Source organism: Phalacrocorax aristotelis, chromosome 1 (genome assembly GCF_949628215.1).
Source record: "Phalacrocorax aristotelis chromosome 1, bGulAri2.1, whole genome shotgun sequence".
NCBI lineage: Eukaryota > Metazoa > Chordata > Aves > Suliformes > Phalacrocoracidae > Phalacrocorax > Phalacrocorax aristotelis.
In genome coordinates, this window is record NC_134276.1 from 72,026,591 (window position 1) to 72,048,992 (window position 22,402).

At 42.1% G+C, this 22,402-nt stretch overlaps 1 protein-coding gene across 1 annotated transcript in view; it reads left to right on the forward strand.

The window, feature by feature from the left end:
* LONRF2 (LON peptidase N-terminal domain and ring finger 2) overlaps positions 1-21,687 on the forward strand; it is a 36,969-nt gene extending 15,282 nt beyond the window's left edge. The window contains 11 exon segments of the mRNA XM_075092788.1: positions 2,403-2,521; positions 5,822-5,944; positions 6,967-7,128; positions 7,592-7,817; positions 9,810-9,906; positions 10,270-10,384; positions 11,079-11,200; positions 12,016-12,174; positions 15,125-15,287; positions 17,267-17,416; positions 17,778-21,687. Coding sequence (XP_074948889.1) covers positions 2,403-2,521; positions 5,822-5,944; positions 6,967-7,128; positions 7,592-7,817; positions 9,810-9,906; positions 10,270-10,384; positions 11,079-11,200; positions 12,016-12,174; positions 15,125-15,287; positions 17,267-17,416; positions 17,778-17,936 — 1,595 coding nt within the window. The 3' untranslated portion in view covers positions 17,937-21,687.
* The last annotated feature ends 715 nt before the right edge of the window (positions 21,688-22,402 follow it).

Here is a 22,402-nt window from a genome sequence, read left to right on the forward strand (position 1 = left end):
AAGAGCAAATCACACCTAAATCTTGCCTCCTAAGATAACTGCTTTGGTGGACAAAGAGAAGAGCACTGTTTGGGGCTTTGTGGTTTTTTGCAAGGTTGCTGAGGCAGCCTGCCGCAGCACCCTCCTGTGGGATGGGTGGAGAGCTGGCTGGGCCTTCAGGGGCACAGGGTGGTGGTTAGTGGCTTGAGGGCTGCTGGGTGGACGGCTACCAGTGGCATTGCTCAGGTGTTGGTAATGGGGCTGACGCAGTCCAACACCTTGTTAACAACCCCCATGAGTGGGCAGAGCACGCTGTCAGCAAGTTTGTCCCTGACACCAGTGTAAAATGTGTTCATCTGATTCGTGTCAATATGGAACAGTGCTAGAGTCACACGGTGAAGTGTGACCCTCTAGCATTTGACCGTTCTGTTTGTGCTTGTGTAACCGAGGGCCGTTCAATTGACTTGTTAACTGTCTTAATGGTTGGAATGTTGATTGGCGATTTAAGTTAATTGTTAAGAAAGAATTTTAGTTAGGAGTAGAAACTAACACCTGAGAATTTTAACAAGATAATAAATAATGCTTAGGCCAGTCAAGAGGGCGTTAGCAATGAATGCTGCATTGACAAGAAGCCTCCTAAAAAGATACAATTCAGTAGAACTTCAAGGACTAACAGTGGAAACACCCTGCCACAAAGGAGAGTGACCAAACAGACTTGCCCCCCCCACACCCGTAAAGAGCATGCGGGCTAATCTACATGGCAAGCGTGGCTAATTTAACTACGGCTGACCAACGGCAAGTGGGATGCTTATCACTGACCAATGAGTGTAAACTTAGGCGTGTTTTTACTAATAGTTATTAATTAACTGAATATAAACCCTGTAATTTCGTATGACGGTATGCACGTTAGGCGGAAGGATCCCCTGTGCATCCAGCGCTGCTTGCTTGTCTCTATTCAATAAATTGTAAACTTTGATTGAAATTCCGTTGAAGGCTAAATTAATTATAACACCAGACTGGGCGAGGAAGCAGTGGTTGACATGCTGGAGGGCAGGGCTGCCATTCAGACCAACATATGGGCATGGGCTGGCTGGTCTTGCATACTTCAGCAAAGGCAAGTGCACCTGGGGTAAAGTAACCGCATGCAACAGGATAGGATGGGCAGGAGCAGTGCTGCAGAAAAGACCTGGAGGTCCTGGTAGCCAGGCTGAACATAGATCAGCCAAGGTTCTTCCGTGGTTCTGTCATGGTTTAGCCCCATTCAGCAGCTAAGCACCACCCAGCCACTTGTTTGCTCCCTCCATCCCAGTGGGATGGGGGAGAGAATTGCAAGAGCCAAAGTAAGAAAACTCATGGTTTGAGATAAGAGCAGTTTAATAATTAAAATAAAATAGTAATAATAATATTGTAATGAAAAGGAAAAAAAAAAGAGAAAAAGAGAAAAAACCCAGGGGAAAAAACCTTAAGTGATGCAACCACTCACTACCTGTGGAACGATGCTGCCAGCCCCCTAGCTGCAATCGCTGCTTCCCAGCCAACTCCCCCCAGTTAATATACTGAGCATGATGTCATGGTAGGAATATCCCTTTGGCCGGTTTGGATCAGCTCTCTTGGCTGCGTCCCCTCCCCTCCCGGCTTCTTGTGCACCCAGCAGAGCACGGGAAGCTGGAGAAGTCCTTGACTAGTACAAGCGCTACTTAGCAACAAATAAAACATCAGTGCGTTACCAACATTATTTTCATACTAAATGCAAAACACAGCGCTATATCAGCTACTAAAAAGAAAATTAACCCTATCCCAGCCGAAACCAGGATGGGTTCTATGAAGTTGTATGTTGGAGCTAGATTTCCATCTTAAAATGTGTTATGGAGACCTTAGGAAAGGACAGAATAATAATATTGGTAATCCACGCAAACAGAACAGTTCATGTGTGTGTGGGTGCTGAGGCAATGTGTGTGATCATGAGAGGTTTGCCTCTAATGCAAGGGCAGGGTACACGGGTGGAAGTGGATATGAAATGTGAAGGCCGCATGCGTTTTTCTTAATGAGTGGCTTACAGGAACGTTTTAGCTGAAGTCTTGCGTTGGTAATTTCTTTCAAGCAGAGCCACACTGGGGCTTTTTTTCTTTTTGCATTCTTAAGTGTCCTGTGAGCAAGGGGAGGGAAAGAGCAGGTGGCATCCTGTGTGTGAATATGAAATCTGTCCTGCTAGGTAAAATGCAGTGGTTGCTTCCAGGCTGAGGATTATATTTTGGGAAGAAAAAAAGGAAGGAATTGCCTTTTTTCTGTTACAGGAGAATATAAACGTAACTGTTGTGCAGTAGTGCTTTTTAGGTTACTCTGGCTGGAAATTAGGTTACTGTATTTAGCATGTACTAGTGCTTCTTTTAATGGAGTTCCTTGTAACTTTTTTTGTTTTCCAGCTCCTTGCAAGTGTTCACTAATAGCACAACGAGCAGAACTCTGTTTGTCGATGAAAAACTACCAGCAAGCTCTTCACGACGCGGATGTCCTCTGCCGAAACAAACCCCACTGGCCTGCGGTACGGTGCTTGCATGTACCAAATTAAAACTGCTTGTTCTTAGGGCTTCTCTCTATGGTGGGGGACAGTGCTTCTGAGGGCATTGTTGGAAGAACATTGTGGCATTATCAGAGCTGGGAATGTCTACCAAAAGCTAAGTTCTTTATAGGACGGGTCTTGGAAGGTCCTTAGCATGTCTCCAGCCAGGGATTTCAGTGGTGGGCAGCTGGTGATGAGGTTTTGTTTGTGCTGGTGCACGTCAATCTGTTGGGGTTAGTGCTGCAGCTTGGCAGCAGAATCGGGTCCGTAAGGCTCCAGCAGCAGGATCGCCCTGCAGTTCCCTCTGGAATGGTGTCTCCCAGGCAGTGGGCAGTTTTGACAACCTGCTGGCCAATGTGTCTTTCTGAGAAGCACCCCAGACTGTATTTCAGGATTATTTCTTTTTCCTCTTTTAGTACTAAGAGTTCATATCTGTGATTCCTCTCTGTGTCATGGTGATTCATAGCAGAGGTTGGGATTTTTTTTTCATAACGAGAGGAGGTGCTACAAGGAGCACTGGTTCATGGGCAGTGTGAAGCAAGCATCAGAAATGATGCTTTGAGAGAGAAATGGAAGAAGCATGTGGTGCCTGTTATTACCACCAGTTGCCTGAGGCTAGACTGCATGTCCGAGAGCTGGCCCCACCTAGGATTACACCTCCAGTCTCTCACCCATCAGTAGCAAAACTGCAGCACAGGTTTGACCATATAAAGCCCCTGGGTGCTACCTGGAGACACGGTAGCATGGGGAATTGGGGAAGGATTTTAGGCAGACCTTGGCTTCGCTGTGAAGACTAAGGAGGTGTTGCGTGAACCCCTTGGCCACCTGCCTCAGCACGGGGGCTGCAGCTAGCTCTTTCTTTGCAGCTGGGGAGGGCGTGGGGCAAGCTGTCTGAAGCATCTAGTTTCTGACAAGTTAGATACTTGTCTCTGACAGCTATCTGTCTTGTCACCCACCAAAATCTTTCTTATTTGAAGGCAGTTCATAGTCTTCCCCCTGCCTCCAGTTTGGCTCTCTGTCTAGGATCATTTCTCATCAAGTCAGGAATCCATCTCAGGTGGCGTTGGCTGGGTTTCTGTGCGGAGGGAGATAGATGAATTACGCATGTTCAAATGTTTTCTTGAAGTGTCTTCTCTGTTTGCCTTGAATCCATGGAAATGGGATATGTGTCAGTTGTAGGCGGATAAAGATTTCATTAATCACATCTCTGAAGAATGCTAATGGAGAATGAAATTTGTCGTCATGGCATAACCAGCAGTGTCACAGTTGCATTTCACTTGTGCTTGCGTGTGTGTGTGAGAACTTCCATGTAAGCTACGCTGATCCTGAATCCATGTTCTCCAGGAATTCTGGGCATCTGCTTTGTTTAGTATCTTGTGGCATCTCATCCAGTGGCAGAGATTAGCTTTAACATGCGCTGTGTAGTTAAAAATAAAATGTAAAATTTGGAAAAATTGACCATAAAATCAAACTGATTCTGGGAGTAGCTCCTGGGAGGGAAGCTTTCACTTGCCAGTACCTTTTGGCTTTTTGGTAACTGAAATGCAGTGGCTTGCTGAGTTACTGGTGAAGCTCTTGGGTCTACTGTAGTCATTGAGCAATAGACAAGTTGGTTTCTTTTCAGTTGCTATGAAAACCAGGTCCTTGGCCTCTCTGAGGCAGGGAGAAGTTTCCACTTGTACTTTTATGTGGTAGTTAGAAACAGATGCCCTCCTGCCTAGATCCTGCCTGCTGCACAAGGTCCTGCCTGGACCTTACCCTTCAATCCAATGCTTATTAGGGTGTGTGAAGATAGGAAAGGGAAGGTGGCAGCAGTGGTCTCTGAAGTGTAGGGGCCTCTAGTCCCTGGGCCTAACTTCTGGTGTGAATCTGCAGGTAGTTTGTCCATAGACAGCACAGCTCAGTCCTCCCTTGCAGTTTGGATAAAGAAATTGTTCTTGCAGCCAAGAGAACAAGGCCAAACAATCTTGTAGCGTTCCCAGTGCAGTGGAGTAATCTTGACAGCGATGTCAGGCATGTTAGGACCTCTCTAAAAAGGTTTTACAGAGGCTGTACAAGCATCAAGATGAGAAGGTCAGGGTCAGGCCTCACAGTACCTCTCTTCTTCCTGCATTTAGGAAAAGAAAAATGTATTTCATCGTGAGAGATTGGTGTCTACTGAGATTTCTTGTTCAGGTCACCAAATGTCATACATTAATTATCCTGTCCTACACAGTGCCCTTACTTGCTTTTGGTACAAGCCGCAATCTTCCCAACAGTAGAAAGGTGAGGATCTTAACGGTCCTCAGCTTGAAGGGCTGTATTGAAAGAGTGAGGGAGGTACCTGCTCAGGAAGATTATGTGATACTGGATCTTTTGGCATTAGTAGGAAGAATAGAAAAGCATATCGAACCAGTCATTTAGACTAGTGAAATTGTACTTTCAGCACAGTCTAGAGGTATTCATGTGGATCAGAGGTGGACTTGCAGAGTACACTTCTGTCTAATAAGCAAGAGGCAAATATATTTAAATGCACGCTTAAGTTTCTTTTCGTCGTTAAGGAAGTTAATTTCCATAGTCAGATTTGAACTGGAAATTGATATCCACAGAGAAATTGAGAGGTGAGGCATTCCTCTCTTGCTACTAGTAACAAGTAAAATAAGGCTTGTCCCCAGGCTGACTACCCTACTTGTTGGCCGTGGATGTGTTACTCTAGGACGTGGGAGAGGTAGGATAGGCCAAAAGGTTTCAGGTTAAGCATTGATAAGTTGCCTTAAATTCGTAATGTTGTTGGTCTTTTCTAGCCAAATAAAATACGTAAAAAATCATCTCTGTCCTGGTAAGACACCCAGGAGAAGTGAGAGCATCCTGAACCTGAAATCTTTTGCCCCCCCAGCTGCCACCTCCAGCCTGCATGTGCCACGGTCTTTCCCATGCAACTTCATTACTGTTAAGTTTGCCCTGGTATGTGAAACCGTTCTCTGGAGTATCAAGCCCTGTGGGATATGTAGTAGTCTCAGTCCCTGGGGAGACAAATACCCTTCCTTATCCTGCATCAAGTCCTCCCTGAGGAAAGGAGCGGCGTCTTCAGCAGGGGGTGATGCCACAGTGGGTTCCTGGGAGATCATCTATCAGCAAAAGGGACTGACTGTTCTTGAGTTATGAGGATCAAAGAGGTTGTTTCCCAAACAGCGTCTTATTCTTCCCTTGTAGAATTGTGTGAACTTCCAAGTTTGTTTGCTGGATTCTTGCTGCTACTTCAGAAATGATCTCTAGGTTTGTACATTTCCTTTGTGTGAACAGGGCCATTATGTGAAAGCAAAAGCTCTTTCTGGATTGGAAAGGACTGAGGAAGCATTGAAGGAGTTTCTCTATTGTGTTGCCTTAAATCCTGAATGGAGCTCAATGAAGAAGGAAGCCCAAAAGGTATAAATGTATTTCCTGGCCACTTTTTGGGTGCCATGCTGCTCTTACTCCTGCAGCTAGGTAAAACTCTTGTTATTTCAGGTGACAGTAAACAACCAAAGGATAATTTGATTCAGTAGATTCTCCAATAAACCTTATTAGCATTATGCTGTGCGAGGTGCCTGTTGGGTTTGATTGACACCTCAACCAGAGGGATTGTATATTTGTGGATTTCACTGCAAATCTGTAGGTCTGGCTGCTGCCATTGTGGATTACACTTGCAGTATTTTGGCCGGATTTGAGTACACCTGGATTTCTTAGCAGCTTGAGGCTGCTAATTTTAGTGCCCATCAGAAAACAACTTCTAAGTGCGAAGTGGATGAGGGTTGAGAATGGGGAGCTGTGTGCTGCCCTGTTCTGGAAAAATCTTGCAGTCTCCCTAGCAGTTTGTATAACTTCCTATAAGGGATGCATTTACTGCTAACTAACCATTGTCAGGTTCTCTGTGATGATCCATACAGGCAGCTTTTTAAAAAGAGAAATGGGGATTTGACAAGGCACTTGGTGGGGACTGGTGAGAGGGGGAACAGGCTATACACAGCTTTTAGCTAGAGAAGAAATCTGCTTGATGATAGAGGAATTGGATGCAGGGGATGAGGAGAACTGAAACACATCTCTGTTAACCAGTTTTGACAGGAGAGCATGGTCTGAAGACTTTTGGAGGCAGGGGTCTGAGGGTCAGAGTGGAGACGGGTGGAGGCAGAAGAAAGACACAACAGGCTGTTGCCCTGGGTGCTCCTGAGGAGCAGAGGCCTTCTGGGAGGGAGGTGGACATCAGAAGAGCACCTTGGGACACATCCGTGGTTGTCGTGGGGACTGCTCTTCAAGTCCTGTGGGCACTGGGGAATGCAAGATGTCCTGATTGTTGCAGGGCTCTTGGCATCCAGAAGCTGTGAAGTTTGTGTATCTGTGTTTATACAAACATAAATATCTGTGTCATAATTACTATTATTTTTTCTTTTTCTCTCTCTCTAATTGACTAGATAATGTGTGAGATGTTTTTCCCAGCCTTTGAAAATGTGCATGATAGTCTAACAGCACCTTTCTCTAGTCGAACATCCCATACAAGATTGAAGCCTGCATTTCTGAGTAGCATAAACACACAGTCAGCTGCAGAAGATAGCTCTATTGCTGGGTCCTCAAAGGTAAAGTAAAAAGCATTCAACATAAAAATAACAAAAGTAACCCAAGGATCTGTCTGATCTGTGTGACATTGTCTTTGCCCTTACTTTCATGGTAAGCCTGTTTTCTCCATTGCTGTTAGATCTCTTGTTGGGATGTAATTCCTCAGAAAAACAAGAGGATGAAACTGTTTCTTTAGAAAATAGTGTGGTGCCTTCACATCGGGGTTGGTTATATTTGTGGCCTTTTTTCTCCCCGTCTGTGCTTTTTATGCACTCGGGAACTGTTATTTCTAGAGATGGGACCTGTAGGGAGAGAAGCGTCCCTATATCACGCAACTGGAGAGTGCCTTCTTTGATATGGACCTTTGTCCCGTGCTAAGCTTGTTGTAGTGACATTGATCTATTGCTGATGTGTACAACTAATAGGAAAAAAAGCAAAGTAAAACCGTCTCATGTTGTATATATCTGTTCTTAATTTTTTTAGGATACTGTGTTCAGGTTAACAAAAACACCCTCACAAGAATCTGATGTATTTAGAAGTACAGATTCTCCTGTTTCCCATCATGTTCTGGATCTCTATTTTGAAGACAACAAGAAGTCTTTGGGAGCTATTCTCTCCAGTTTACCTGGGGTTGGCTTAAAAAGAAAGCTGTCCAGTGATATGAGGGATTTACAAAGCTTGGATGTCCCCAATAAGATTCCTAAAAAAGGTTTGTGTTGTGGCTTAGAAAGGGGATTTCTTTTGCACATACTTGAAAATGATAAACTAATTTTTTCCTCCTCCCTTTTTATAGATGTCAGTGAAACATTCCCTACAGGGACTGGAATAATATTTTGCTGTCTGGTCTGTCTGTTTCTGCTGTAACAGCCTATTTACCTTATTCCAGAGCAGTTTCAATTCATTCAATGAACGCTGTATTTTCCTTTCTCAAATGGGCCATTTCCAGTGTGAAATCTACTAACAGTGTAGTCTTTGTGTTGCTGGTGCCCCGTTTCCATTTTCTAGGTCTCAGAGGTATAGCTGAAGTTCATTGTCTTTCTATATGAAAGAAACATGCAGTAAGCCTGGAAACTAATCTTTAACTGGCACCAGAAACAGTCACATGCGACTTTACATGAAATTTTCCAAGCAAACAAAGAAGCCTTTTGAAGGGTAATAAGCTCAATAGCTGTGCTTACAGTTGCCATGCTTCTGAAGCTTCTAACAAACACCTCCAAAGTGTTTTTAGTACTCTGGGATAAAAATGCTGAAGGCAATTTATTGCATTGAGTAGTGAAATAATTGGTTAAATGGGGCTTTTAAAATGCTGCTATATTAGTGTGCCTTTTTCCCTTAAAAGAAAAAAAAAAACAGCCACCACCACCTTGACAAATCTGACTTCTGCCTTGAAATATTAGTCTTCAAGTGCTGCTGTTCATCTGCCACCTCTGCAAATTATCAGCGTATGGCCAGTTTCTGACTACATTGCTCTGAAGGGAAAAACCATGTACTTGCCCGTGAACTGCAGGCTCAGTAAATAGATTGTGAAATCTGACCTGCCTATATCTTCACAGCAAAGGCCAGAGATCGCCTTTTACCCATAACCATTAATTTCTGGTCTGTGCTAGATCCCGATGCCGTGTTACTATTTGCAGAATTAACATAGTTAGGTTCTGGCTATTACTAAATGCTAACATGTGAGATGTAGGTTAAAGATAACGCTGTTTTCCTTTGTAGGCCACACAACACCCGTGCCCTCTCCCCTATCCTGTCTGTGTTCGAGATAAACCAGATGCTGAGCATAAGTTATCCTTTAACAAAAAACATCCTTGTGTTTTAACTTAACGTAAAAAGCTGAGCTTTTTTTCTTTAACAGTCAAGAATTTAGGACATGGAGGCAGCATTCGTGGCTCTGTTGCAACTCATCACTGAGCGGCAAAGATGCAGATTGTAAAAAGTTGCAGAATCTGCTTGTTATACGTGTCATCAGAAGCTTGAGCTGATAGCTCTTGAGCTTAGATGCTATTGCTGTGAAGTCTGAAGCCCATACCCTTTATGTATGTTAACTACAGGGATATGTACCACCCCCAAAAAGCCAGAGTGGGCAGAATGTTAAGTGAAGTGTTTTGTCTCCATGTTTGCAGAGTGCTGAGCTAGTGAAATCAGTATTAGCTAATGCAGGTCCAGTAGTCCTTAAACATTAAGCCGTCTGAAACATGGGATTTCCACAACAGCCTAGTCTAGAAGAACGGAAGCTTTTTTTATACTTGCAAGAAAATTTACCCCTGCTGAGAAATCTATAATAAACACTGATGAAATAGTCCAACTGTGCGTAAACAAATTAAATCCTGGACTTAATGTACTTTAAAACATCTGGCCTGGCTGATGTGGGAGTGGTGATGGTGGTGGGAAAGCAAGAGAGTATTTTAAAAACTACCCTTAAAAAAAAAAAGGCACAAAACCCCAGAGCAATCATTTTTTGAGTAGCAACTCATGGGTATTCAGCTCTAAAGTGCTTTCTCTGGCCATAGAAATCATCCTCTGCTCTCCAAAAGATTTCCTGCCAGAAAGTTTAAAATTTAGATGGAAAATATGTTTGTTTGGAACAAAACTTTAAAAATAAAAGGGATAAACTAGGTTCTTTATGGAAAACAACTTAATCAGCATCTGAAATTGCAGTAATACTTAAATATTTACTATAAACATCATCTTACCTACTTAGATGCAGATGTTTTACCTGAAAACACCACCGTCACTTCAAGTGAAATACCAACAACTCTGGTGGATGCATCGGACTTTGAGTGTTCCCTCTGCATGAGGTACGAATGCGTTGACCTGGGATTAAGATCGGAAAGCCTTTGTAGCTTCAGAAAAAAAAGCTTTCTTGGTGCCAGAAGGGAAACCTGTCTAAATTGTTATTACTGTGTTCCTTTTCCTCAGCTTTGCATCTGGTGAATCTTTACCGATGTGGTTTTCTCCATTATGCATGGTTTTCTCCATTTTTTTACCACTTAAAAAAAAGAAAATTTATTTTATATCTTCAGCTAAAACTGTCACCTGTGATTTATGCAAAAGCAGGAGAGGAAGAGGTGGCTGGATCTAGTCACTTCTTTCCACAGTTTGTGAATCTGTGTTGTGTATGTTGGCAGCTTAGCTTTTTTGCTCCGTGTTTTCGTGTTCAGGTTGTTCTACGAACCTGTTACCACTCCCTGTGGACACACCTTTTGCCTCAAATGCCTTGAGCGTTGCCTTGACCATAATCCGCATTGCCCACTCTGCAAAGAAAAGCTGTCAGAAGTAAGTATGTCCTTGCCCTAATTAACAAAAAAATACAAAGCTGTGTTCTTCTGAAAGCACGTATGTGGGGATTTTCTGTGCTTTACTCGCAGACCAGAACAACGCAGTAGTGCTCACAGCATCAAGCTGTGCACAGATCTCATTTGCTCCAGAATATATTTTGTCATTCCTTGGAAGACACACGTGGTTTGCTGGTGCTGAAAGGAACTGAGGGTTCCAGTGTCACGTCAGGCTCATGCCTGGGAAGTCCCAACCATAGGCCTATTCCTACCACCTCTCCAGTCTGTATCTCTATCTGCGGTGAATGAGGAATGGTCACTCCTTGGCCAAAACTTCTGCTCCGACAGGCATAACGTGTCTCGTACGTGGAGTACTTCTTGAGGAGCAGTAACCTGGCAGCTCTAGGTGAAAATAATGTACGTATGTTCTGCAAAAGTGAAGAGGGACTGCCTTTTCTTGGTGGTTGTACAACTTCTGCCAAAAAAAAAGGGCACAGGGTTATAGTTAAATGGGCACTGGAGTGAACCTCATATCCTACAGTGGAAGTTTTGACACCTTAAGGCTGGAAAGGAGGAGGAATTGGTACAATCCTGAACACACATGCTGTTTGGCCTTAGGAAAGGGGACGGGCTGGGAGGAAGAGGTGTTACCTGACTTCTCGTTATCAGACTTAGGAGTTGAATCTTCCTTGCAGTTTCTGGCAAGCAGAACTTACAAGAAGACCGTCCTTACAGAAGAACTGATAGTCCGTTACTTGCCAGAGGAATTATCTGAAAGGAAGAAAGTTTATGAGGAAGAAATGAAGGAATTGTCAAAGTAGGCTTTCATTGTACTACTGACAGCTGTTATAAAAACGTCTTTTTAATCTAAATTACTTGAAGAAGCTTCATTTGCTTAGGAAGCACACAAAATGAATGACTTTGTAAATGAACCTGCCAGATGTTTTGTATTTTTGATGTTTGTTGCAGATATACAAGAAACAGTATGCCTGGATGGTAGAGAGGCACAACGATATTCTTAAAATAATTGCTTTTGCCTCTGAAATAATATAACAGCTTTAAAAGTTATAATGGGGGTTTTCTGGGAGCAAAAGTCCAATTATAATTGAGTTATACTTCAGTTCAGGAGAAGTTCAGGGGTTCAGTGTTGCCAGTGACTTGTGGATCTTATGTTTAAACTCAGGTGAAAAGAAAAATCATGCAATTAAGCCTGAAAAAATAATAGAAGGATTAATGGGCTTCTTCAAAATTAAAGGGTTTTGCTAAGCTTGGGAATTCTCTACCACCTTGCTTTGAACGTGGTTAGTTCTTAGGTACTATATTGCCATGGAAAGTTACCGCCAGAATCTTACTACTTGTACTTAAGTATTGATATACACACATTTGGGAAATTGGCTATTATTTCCTGACTTTTCCTCTATGAAAGTAGATTAGACGGATTGTTTCTTGAATGTACTAACAGAAGGAGTCCTGAAATATGTTTGTCTTTTAAAAATGACAAATTTCAACCAGATACATATTTACAAAGAATGAGTCTAAAGAAGCCACTGGACTTTGTCGTATTAAGGGTTTATGCTGAATATAGTAGTACTCAGGAAAAAGCTGATTTTTTTTTTAACAATTATCTTACAGTTTGAATAAAGATGTTCCCATCTTCGTATGTACCATGGCCTTCCCTACCATCCCTTGCCCGCTCCATGTCTTTGAGCCTCGTTATCGTCTAATGATAAGAAGATGCATGGAAACTGGTACCAAGCAGTTTGGCATGTGCTTAGCTGATGAATTGAAAGGGTAAGGAGATGAGCTTAGAATGTCCTTGTTGCAGAGGCTGCTGTGATGCTAATGGAGTACTACAGCGCAGTATACTTGTCTCCCCGAACCATTGCAGTTCCTTCCAGTCCTGTATGAACCAGTACAGAAGTTGCTGGCATTTTAATTTCGTATATTAAATATTCTTTTTGACACAAAGATGGAATTTTTATTGTTCCCCTGTTGGATGGATAGCAAAAATACAACTCATCCTGCTACTACAGGCTCCAAAAATAGCACTTAATTGTCTGTGTGGTTGGAAAGCTTTCTAGCCTGTTTGTTCTAGTGAAAGCTGACTGGATGAGGTTGCTCCTCTGCCTGCTCAGTTTTAAAAAACAGAAATAATATATATAAAAAAGCAATCCTTGCATAGTTTTCCTGCAAAGGTGGTATCATTTGAATGAGACAAAGTATACCCTTGGCTGAGAATCCTGTTCTGCTGCTGAATGTTGAATTTCGATGTCTGTCTTTAGTGCTGTGTTGCAATGTCTAAACTATCTGCAGTAGGCGGGTTACACTGTCTTTCTATATGATCTGACCTTTAATTAATTTTTGTGAATTCTGACATTGGTGTGTTTCCAGCTCCCTATGTGGAGACATAATACTAATCATTAGATGAAAACCTTAATGTTTTTAAGTCCTTTATAGATAATAGTTTTTTGGGTGAATGGGATAAGATGCTCATGGAAAAAAAAATAAGGTGGTCTTAAGAAAGGTCTACCTTATGAGATGTAATAGATAATTGCTGACTTCAGAAGATGGGTTGGAATGATGCAGGCTGTAGAATGGATGACCAGTGTGGGGAATTTTTAAGAATACATTAGACAGGCATCCTCAGGAGCAGCGTTTTTGTAGGTGATCATCACTGGAGCTGAGAGGAGGGTGCTCATACCAGGACTTGGCAGCCTTTCCTTGTCCAGTTCAGGCGTTGTTTTTCTTTCTCCCAGACTGGATGGTAAGGTGGCAGTAAGAACACAGGAGATGCTAGAGCTTCCAGTCAGCTCTGGCTATGTTTCATGCCATTTGGCATGCTGTCAGTGCTGCGCTCAGTGGATTTCAGGATCCAACAGCAGGTGATGCCTCACAGTCCCTTCCAGGCCTGTTACCAATCTTCTCGAAGCAAATACTTGGAAGAGTGAGGACAAAATGACCGAGACATGAGTGATAACTCTCCTTATATTTGTGAAGGCTTATAGAACATTCAAACTTATTTGTAGTCAGGTCTAATACAGAGGGCCAAGGGGTTACAATCCTAAAAACACAAGAACTGATTTATTATGTAGTGTCATAAAGGGTATTTTAAAGTGCAGCCAGTATGGCTAGATTTTATATCCTGTCTGTTTTGAGTTACTGAAATAATTAAACTTTTTAAGCATGGCAGCTTCTACTTAAATCAAACACTGATGTGCAGGAAGATACCTGGCAGGCTGTTGTAGCTTCTTACACAAGTAAATAAGTTTTGTTTATTCAAAATTGCAAAATGAACTGGGAACAGAAAAAGTGGGCAAACTTGTTTGCCTCCCCGACTGAGACATGGATATGGAAGGCTGAGATTCATACCTCCCTTGAAAAACACGGTAACAAGACATGTTCCGTTAACCACCTTACTCTGTTTTATTTCTCCACTTGAAACTAAAACTGGGAGAAGAATCGTTTATAAACTCCTAATGTGTCAGTACATTTTATACCCATCTCTAGCTGCTTTCTTGTCTCTCTTTGATTAAGGTCACTTTCTGTTCAAAAATAACTTCTCAAAGAATGACAAAAAAAACCCAAACCCATCACTTATACATTAGTTCCTAAACTTGGTATGAATGTCAACAAAATCCTTAATTTAAAAAATTATGTAGCTGTTTAGTGTTTAGTCTAATATTGCTACAATAAACTCACTCATCCCATTGTAGAGCACCAGGGTTTAGCTGTGTGCAGCTGTTCTCTTCTTGCTCTTCCTCAGTTTGTTTTGTGTGATGGTTGGTTGTTCACAGCAGTCAGCTTTTTTCCATTCCCAAAACCATGACTTCTGGTAGTGTAGAAACAGGACTCATTTCCCCACAGTGTCACTGTTTCTTCATCACTCTGATGTAAGAAATGGCCAAGCCCTGGTAAAACAAGTGTTTCCCTGATGAAACATTTATCAGACCTTGCAGGGATTTGATATCTTGAGATGAGACTAGATACAGTGCATCCTCCTGGTTAGCAGTAAGCTGAGGTACAGAGCTGCAGATGCTGGCAGGTGAAACGTAGTGGTGAAGTCATTGTACAATCAACCTCCCTAGAGAACTCACCACTGCACAAATGTAGAGTAGGTAAGCCTGATAATGTTAAATAAAAATTTATTGCATGCTTGTTTCCAGGACGTGATTAAACCCTGTACCTACTTTAAATATAACAGATACAAATGTGCTTTTTAAAAGTTTGGGGGGGGGGGGGGTGGTTCTGCCTTTTTTCTTTCTTTTTTTTTTTTTTTTTTAACTTAAAGGATACAAGTGCAAGAAAAATCTTGCTATATAGAAGCCTTTTCCTTCTAAAGCCTGTAATCCTCTGCTTACACCTTGGAGCAGGGGTATAGCCCTCCCAGCCCTGCATTTGTTCCTCAGTTTCTGGACTTCCTTATGGTATCTTTCTCCATCTTGTTTTCTTCGCAAACCAGGTGAATTTGCCACCAGTAGCTGGCAACTGCCAGCATGAAACATGCTCCATTTAGTTTCCTGTCCCTTCCCAAACCCAGATAATTTCAGTCTGAAAATGCTGCTGCCCTGGACCTCTGAGGGAAGGGGGGGGTTGTGTGGCTTACATGAATAAGCAGAAATGTATTGTCACCAAAGCAGGATCCTCTTTCAAATAAAAAGTGGTGAATTAGGCCCAGTATTTGTCCTGATGTGTATAAACACTTGTTGATGACTTCCACTTTTATGCCCTTCTGTCATTTCAGATTTGCAGATCATGGCTGTATATTAGAGATCAGGGACGTAAAGTTTTTTCCTGATGGACGCTCAGTTGTTGATACAGTTGGTGTCCGTCGTTTTAGGGTCTTAAGCCATGGCCAGCGAGATGGATATAACACAGCAAACATCGAGTATCTTGAAGATAAAAAGGTGATCTATGGTGCAAAGTTATTCATACCCATGTATTGCTGGATTCACTTAAATAGCCTTTCCTTGTTGCATTTCAAGCTAGCTGTGCCTTATTTTTAAACCAATATCATTATAAATACTAAAGTTCTATTTTGAAAACCATGGAACAAACTTTGTCTCTTCCTTCCCTTTCTTCCTTTCTGCCCTTACAATTATCTCTGCTTGAAGTGTTGCACTCCCTTCATGGATCTCAAAGTAGCTTCTGAGACTGAGGTGCTGAGGTCTGTGATGATGTGTAGGTGAGGTCAGGGTAATGTTTTAAAACTGTTACGGACTTGAAACCCTTCTAAGAACACCTGCCCCTGTTGTTAGAGAACTGACCATTCTCTTCTTACACTGAACAGACAGTTGGCAGACTTCAAATGACCTCCCAGCTCTGGTTTGCCAAACAGGTCCTCAAACAAATGCGGGAGTCCACTCTTAAAATGAAGTCTTACTGACATGTAGTTAACCATGCCTGTACAAGCATCCATTAGAGCTGGCTGAGAGCAGAGAAATGGACAGAGGGGAGCAGTTTTTAAAAACACATCCTCTTAAAAAACCTGCATCAAGTGAGGTGCTTGTGATGGGTGTTGGCCAAAGGGTGGATTTTTGGTCATGCTTAATGATGACTTCCTGGATCATCTTTAGAGCATGTCTGTAAAACCCTGATCCCTCATTACACTGAGTTTAGTAGTAATCTCATGCCAACTGAGGAAGTCCAGTCTGGTCATATAGCTCTTTGGTGTGCTCTCATAGTTCAAGTGCAAGTCTGTAAAGTCTTAGCAGGGCTTCTCTAACCTGTGCAGGATGATGCAGTTGTTTGCCAAGGCAGGAAAGGCAGATCGCATGGAGGTGCCTCCCTCTGCAAAAGGTCAGAGTAGGTAGCCTGCTCAGAGTGAGGGCTCTGCTGTGTTTAAATCCCCAGTGAGGGCAGTGGGACACAGGTGTCCAGGGATTGTTTGTAGATGGTGCCAGAGACCCACCTCTTCATAATTAGGGTGAGATTTACCTTGTCTCACTTGAGAGGCTGACGTCTGTATTCAGCACCCTATGTTCATGTTATATTTCATGGTGAGAAATCTCAGTCCAAAGCTATTTTACCTGCTCTGTCTTGGATACCTACCTTAAGATGAAATTAATTGCCCTCTAGAGCTGTTTCTCCTCAACTGTGAAGGACATCCAGAGCAGCTAGCTCAGATGATGCGTATCTGAGTAGCACTGGTGAATCACACTATTAGTGTGTACAGATCACAGGAGAAAAAAAACCTCAACAACCCCAAACAAGCAAACAAACAAAAAAAAGCCAAATCGCCAGTTTGTAGTGGGCTTTGCGTATGCTTTTTTCTTTTGCCTAATGGCTAATAGTCAGGCCTGTGCAACTAAAGCACTCTTTGCCTCAGCGAGGGTCTTTTTTATGACCATTCCTGGTATTGGGAAAGCATCCACTTTTCCCACTTCCTGCCTGCTCAGGTGTCTGCCCTCCTCTTCCTCCTCCTTGGCTGTCCTACCACAGCCTTAACACTTCTATAAAACACTGCTGATCTCTAAATGCCTTAGCCCCCCTGTCTCTGTGCTCAGTGGCAGTAGTATTTCTTTTGTTTTGCCAGACAATGTAATAACGTTCAGAGGTCCTTCTGTGACGGGGAGTCGAGCTTGTGCATTTGAGATGATTAATATGATATCCTGGGATTAGAGAGCAGATTCCTCTGTTGTGCCATAGGAATGGATATTAAGGCAGTAACTGCTCCAAGAAATGCCAGTTCAGAACACCTAGGGGAGGGTAAAAAGACTCCAGCATCACAGGTTTGAAAACTGAGACTTGGGTACAGTTTGCTTAGATAAGGACATTTGAACAGCTGTAGTCACTTCATTATTTTGCTTCGCTTGCTTCTGGGGAAGCATAAGGACTCCACGGTATCAAACCTGTTTTGTTCCATCTCCTTTCTTCTAACAATAAGGTTGAAGGACCTGAATATGAAGAACTTGTCCGCCTTCATGACTCGGTTTATGATCAAGCCGTTGCCTGGTTTACTTCTCTTAAAGACAATATGAAAGTACAAATTCTCAATCACTTTGGGTCCATGCCAGGAAAAGAGCCAGAGCCACAGGTAATAAAACCATCCTACTTATGCATCGTTATTCTATACGTACTTTTTACACAAGACTATTTTCTGACAGGTTTTTGCTGTGGTTTTGTGCATTCTAAGCTCTTATTTACCCAATATTGGTCTATTAGCGTGAAGCATGGAAAACAGTATATCAGTGTAATTTGATACCTGAAGAGATCAGTCTCAATGGCGCATACAGACAAGGAGAGCACCTGAAACGATGTGTTTAGTTGCTGCTTGGACTGTTTGTTTTATGGTGACTTTGTTAGCAAATAGAAGTAGAAGGTGGGAAGGAAGGTGGTGTTCTTTATGGGGCAGTGCCAGTGAATATGCGATTGCATGTTTTTCCATTCTTTTGCAGAGCAACCCCAGTGGTCCTGCCTGGTACTGGTGGCTCTTGGCAGTGTTGCCTCTGGAAAACAGAGCTCAGCTGGCTATATTGGCTATGACCTCCCTTAAAGATCGTCTTATCGCCATCAGACGTGTATTGATATTTGTGACTCGTAAAAGACCCAGATAACATGGACTTCAGTTGTGAGTGGGCACCGAAAACATCTCACGACAGGTTGTTTTGTGGGAGGGCAAAGGGGGAGGGGTTGTTTTTGGGGTGTTTTTTTTTTTTTAAAGATTCCTTCTAAAAGGAACAGCCCTTTCTGACTGTGTCCAGCATCCATTGATTGCATCGGTTTGTTATCCTGGGTATTCATCAAACCTTGCACTCTCTCCTGTTGTCCTGGTGAAATCTGAGCCTCTACAAAGCTGTGCTACAGTTAGAGCATAGCTGATAGATGTGGATAATTGCTTCAAAGTACTATGATAGAGTTGATGTTTCTAGCCTGCAAGAGAGTTAAGTACTAGAGTAGCACCACTGGCCTGCATGTGATTTGGATTTCCACTTGGTAGGAAAAGGAAACTGGACAGTGGATTGAAGAGGTGTTTCCTAGACTTTCTTGAAGGTAGTGAAGAGGAGTTACGCTGCCCAGCAGAAGTATGCATGAAGACTATAACCAACAGTATGCTCTGTTAGTGGATTGGTAGGCAGTCTGTCATACACCCACATCTCTCTCTTTTCAGCAAATAGCACTCTGTGAGGAAAAAAAAATTAAGCTGTTTGTGGTCAAAACATCTGAGGATGTTTATCTGAAAGAATAATAGCTACTGAATAAGTACACTATTTAGTAGCCTTAGGTAATCCCTCATGTTGTGATTTATGTGTTGTAGCAGATTGAGTTTGTACAAAATGTTTGGAAAGGTGTACTTTGGTTTATTTGAAAAGAAAAATCGAAGTAATCCCAGCTGGTCTTATCGCTAAATTCAAAACAAACTAGCTCCCTAAAGTATGATAAACTCTGCTGTGAAATAATGATTTCACCCCAAGCACAAGGGAGGCATGCTGCAGTTTGCTCTGAATGCCTGTTCTGCATGTGGGACCGGCGAGGATGAAACGCAGGGAGGTTTCCATCTCCATCCTGCCTGCAGTGCCATGCCAACCTCCTGTTATATTGGAGTGATCTCTACTGAACACGTTTCAAACCAAAAGTATTGTAGTTTAGTACCAGTTGCTGCATGTGATGGAAATCAGTCCACAATAACACCATGAAAGGAGGCACAAACTGAACCTATAAAGGCAAGTCTCAATGCAAGCTTAAGTCAGGTGTTAACCTTCATTTGTCTTTTTGACTATCTTTTATGTATTGTTTTGTTACTATCTAACTTTGATAGCTATTAAATTGATCGCTTGTCAGTCAAATGATCAACGTTTGCTCAACTGCCAATGAAAAAAACTAACAGTGTTACCAATCAATTGGCATGGTTTCCTGTAAGTAGAACTGATGCTACCAACAAGGGAAAAAAAGGTTGACTTGAATCTCCACGTGCTGCAAGCATAGCAAGACCAATGTAAAGACATGTTCATGTGCAAAAGTCTGGTAAGAAGAATGGCTGTTTACCTAAACGGTCAAAGTGCCTGGTTTCTTTTTTAGTTCTTTTGTCCTTATTTGTCAGTGAAGATGTATTTAAACTTTTTTTTCCAATTTGCACATGAGTTCCGGAAGAAGACTGCATTACGTGCAGTGATTAAGATGTATTACCTGCTCACTTTGGGTATTGTAGTCATAACCTGTGTGGTCTGGGAAACAAAAATACAGAGTTTTTTTCCTTTCAGCAAATGGCTACCACAAATGGTTTCTATAACATACCCTGAATGTACTGTAACTGCCTCTACCTTGAACACGCCTTTTCTGTTTAAATAGTTTGTAAGTATATTCTCTGAATTGTGAAGTGCATAACTTACAACCAATGATGTCATAACCTCTACAGTAGCCTTCTGCAAGTTCTGCTACCATCACCAAAACACTCAAAATTCAAGTTGAATGCATTTCCTCCAGGATTTGAAGATGATGAAGTCACTGAAGAATAAAGGAATTGTGCTATATATGGGGGAGGAAATGTGAGAAGTCAGTAGGTCTTGAGCCCACTGTCAGCTCAGCTACCGAAATGTGGTTTCACAAACTAATTCTCAGACCAGAAGAGGGACTGTATTTGATCTCGCAATCCTTTCTGTTCAGCTTCCTGTTCTTCCTATCCCCTTCTGTGCTGTGTATTTCTTCTAGAGTCACTCATCTCGCTCCTTCGTGTGTCTGGCCTAGTTTTGAGTATTACTAGTTTAGCTGCAGGGGACGCCAATGGTATTTGTGTATTGCTGGTCCCTGATCTTATATGTGCTTAATTTTACATATAGGAGTGCGTTTAAGAAAAAAAAAATCAAGGTGCTAGTTAGTGTCTTCTTGGCTTTGCCTCAGTAACTAATGTGAATATTCTTCTTTGCGAAAGTGATTTTTCAAGATATCTACTTTTGAGGTACTTCTGAGAGGAAACCCTATGTAACAAGAGAGGTTGTTTACTGCTGTTCTGTAATGTGTAAAGACACATTTTACATGGAAAGCGACATTACTGTGTTCATGAAGGCCTGCATAATTAATGGAATGATAGTTATCGAAGAGAAAGCAGAACTGTAGAGGGATTTTTTTTTAGTCAAGGTTTAAAGTGGTTTGTGAATATTTCAGTGACTGATGTTTTGGATAAATGATGACAACGTAGGAATTGTCTGTGTATGGATGCGAATAACCATATTAGCAGCCCAAAGCTGACATTTCTTCCAAAACATTGAATGCTGATCAAATGGCAAAGCTTTAATAAATAAATAAAATAAAACAAAATAAAAAAATCACCACTGCCCTGTGGTACTTACTTTGTAAGGGAGAGTACCAACTTCATTGTTACCAAATTATCTCTGCCATATAATCTCTACAGCATCCAGTAGTACCTCATGGGAGAAGCTAGCTATCTCATTCCTCTCTAGAGGAAATGTCCACGTTATGGTCAATCTACGCTTAGGTGTAACTTGTCGCCAAGGTGCATGTGGAAGCATTGGAGCTGAGCTCCTGGAAGAGATAGACAGGATTCGTTGCCTTTCTAGCTCATTAGACATTTCTTGCTTGCTCTCCAAGCAAGGATGCTGGGATATATGATGAGTCTTTTCACTGTGGTGAATGTGGCCCTTCTTTATACATCGTAAAGAGGCCAAAAAAAAAAAAAAATCCCTCTACCTCTACACCTGTTGTTCACCTGTAAAGCTTCAAGCTACAAAATGATATATATATTTTAACCTTTTTTTGTCTTTCAGAAGCATACTAATTGTTTGCCACTGAGGCCTTTTATCTACTGTATTTTAATATGTTCATTTGATAGTCATCGAGATCTCTTTGTACTTCTAACCTGTAGATCTTGTCATGTTTCTTACTGCTCCTTTTTCCTTGTTCTCCAGTCCACTTTTAAATTGATTAAATAGAAAGCTGTACACTCTCTATTCCTATTACATTTTACACTAGTGGAACTGGTATTTTGGTAGCGCCTTAATTTTGCAGTTGTGAAATGATTGTATCAACTCTTATCTGGGGCTTCTGACCAGATTTAAACGAGTATGTTTAATGTAGATTAAACTTGAAACCATTTTTTTACTGTTTTAAAGCTAGTTATGAAATGGAGTGTGTACATATGTATAAATATAAATTATTAATCTGCACCTTTTGTATCTAGTAAATACAGGAGAAGTTCATGTTCTAACCACATTTGGCACTTCTTGTTGCATAAGCAAAGCCAAAACTTTTTTTAAAAACTGCAGTGTTCATTTCATGTATATTTGCAATATTCATGGGAAATGTATTTAATTTATGTGATATTTGGAATAAAACTGATGGAATTTATGAGAGCGTGAGTTTATGGGAAAGCTTTATTGCTTTGTGAGGGCTACAAGCTACAGCCATGGTGTAAATACTGTCTGAACAGAAAGAAGCCACTGATGTACTGTTGTCAGAAGGGGGGTGATTGTTTGATTTCACTGGCAGGAGCCCAAGGGACGAAAGTGGGCCCCATGAAGTTTTAAGAAGCAAATGACATTCCAGAAGCAGTGGTTAGATGTTGCACTTCATAAGTTGCATGGCAAAGATCTTAGCCGCGGTGCAGCAGAAGTGGGGGAGGCTGCAGAAGACGGAGCCCGGTGGGGTTTGCTGGGGGTCCGGGGCAGCCTGTGGCGCTGTGTGTGAACAGGAGGGATGGTTTTTAAGGGGAGCAGGAGGTCTCCAAAATGGGAGGGAGGTAAGGAGCCCTCAGAGAGATGGGCCAGGGGAGGTGAACCCTTAACTCTCCCAGGGTGCGATGTGACAAACACGGGAGAGGGGTCATGGAGTTGGCTCTTCTTTTGATAGCTTCTTGGACTGAGTAGTTTTTTAGCCCAAAGTGTGACCTGACTGGTCCCACGGAATACATTCTGAAAAATATGGTTACACTTAAGGAGACAAAATGCTTTATTCATTAAACCCAGTGAAAGAAATGCCTTCAGCATGCTGCATGGTGGAGGTGATGTTCCATGCCGAGCTGCTGGGCGCAGCTGGCACCAGTGCGGGGAGCAGTGGGAGACTGGCCAGG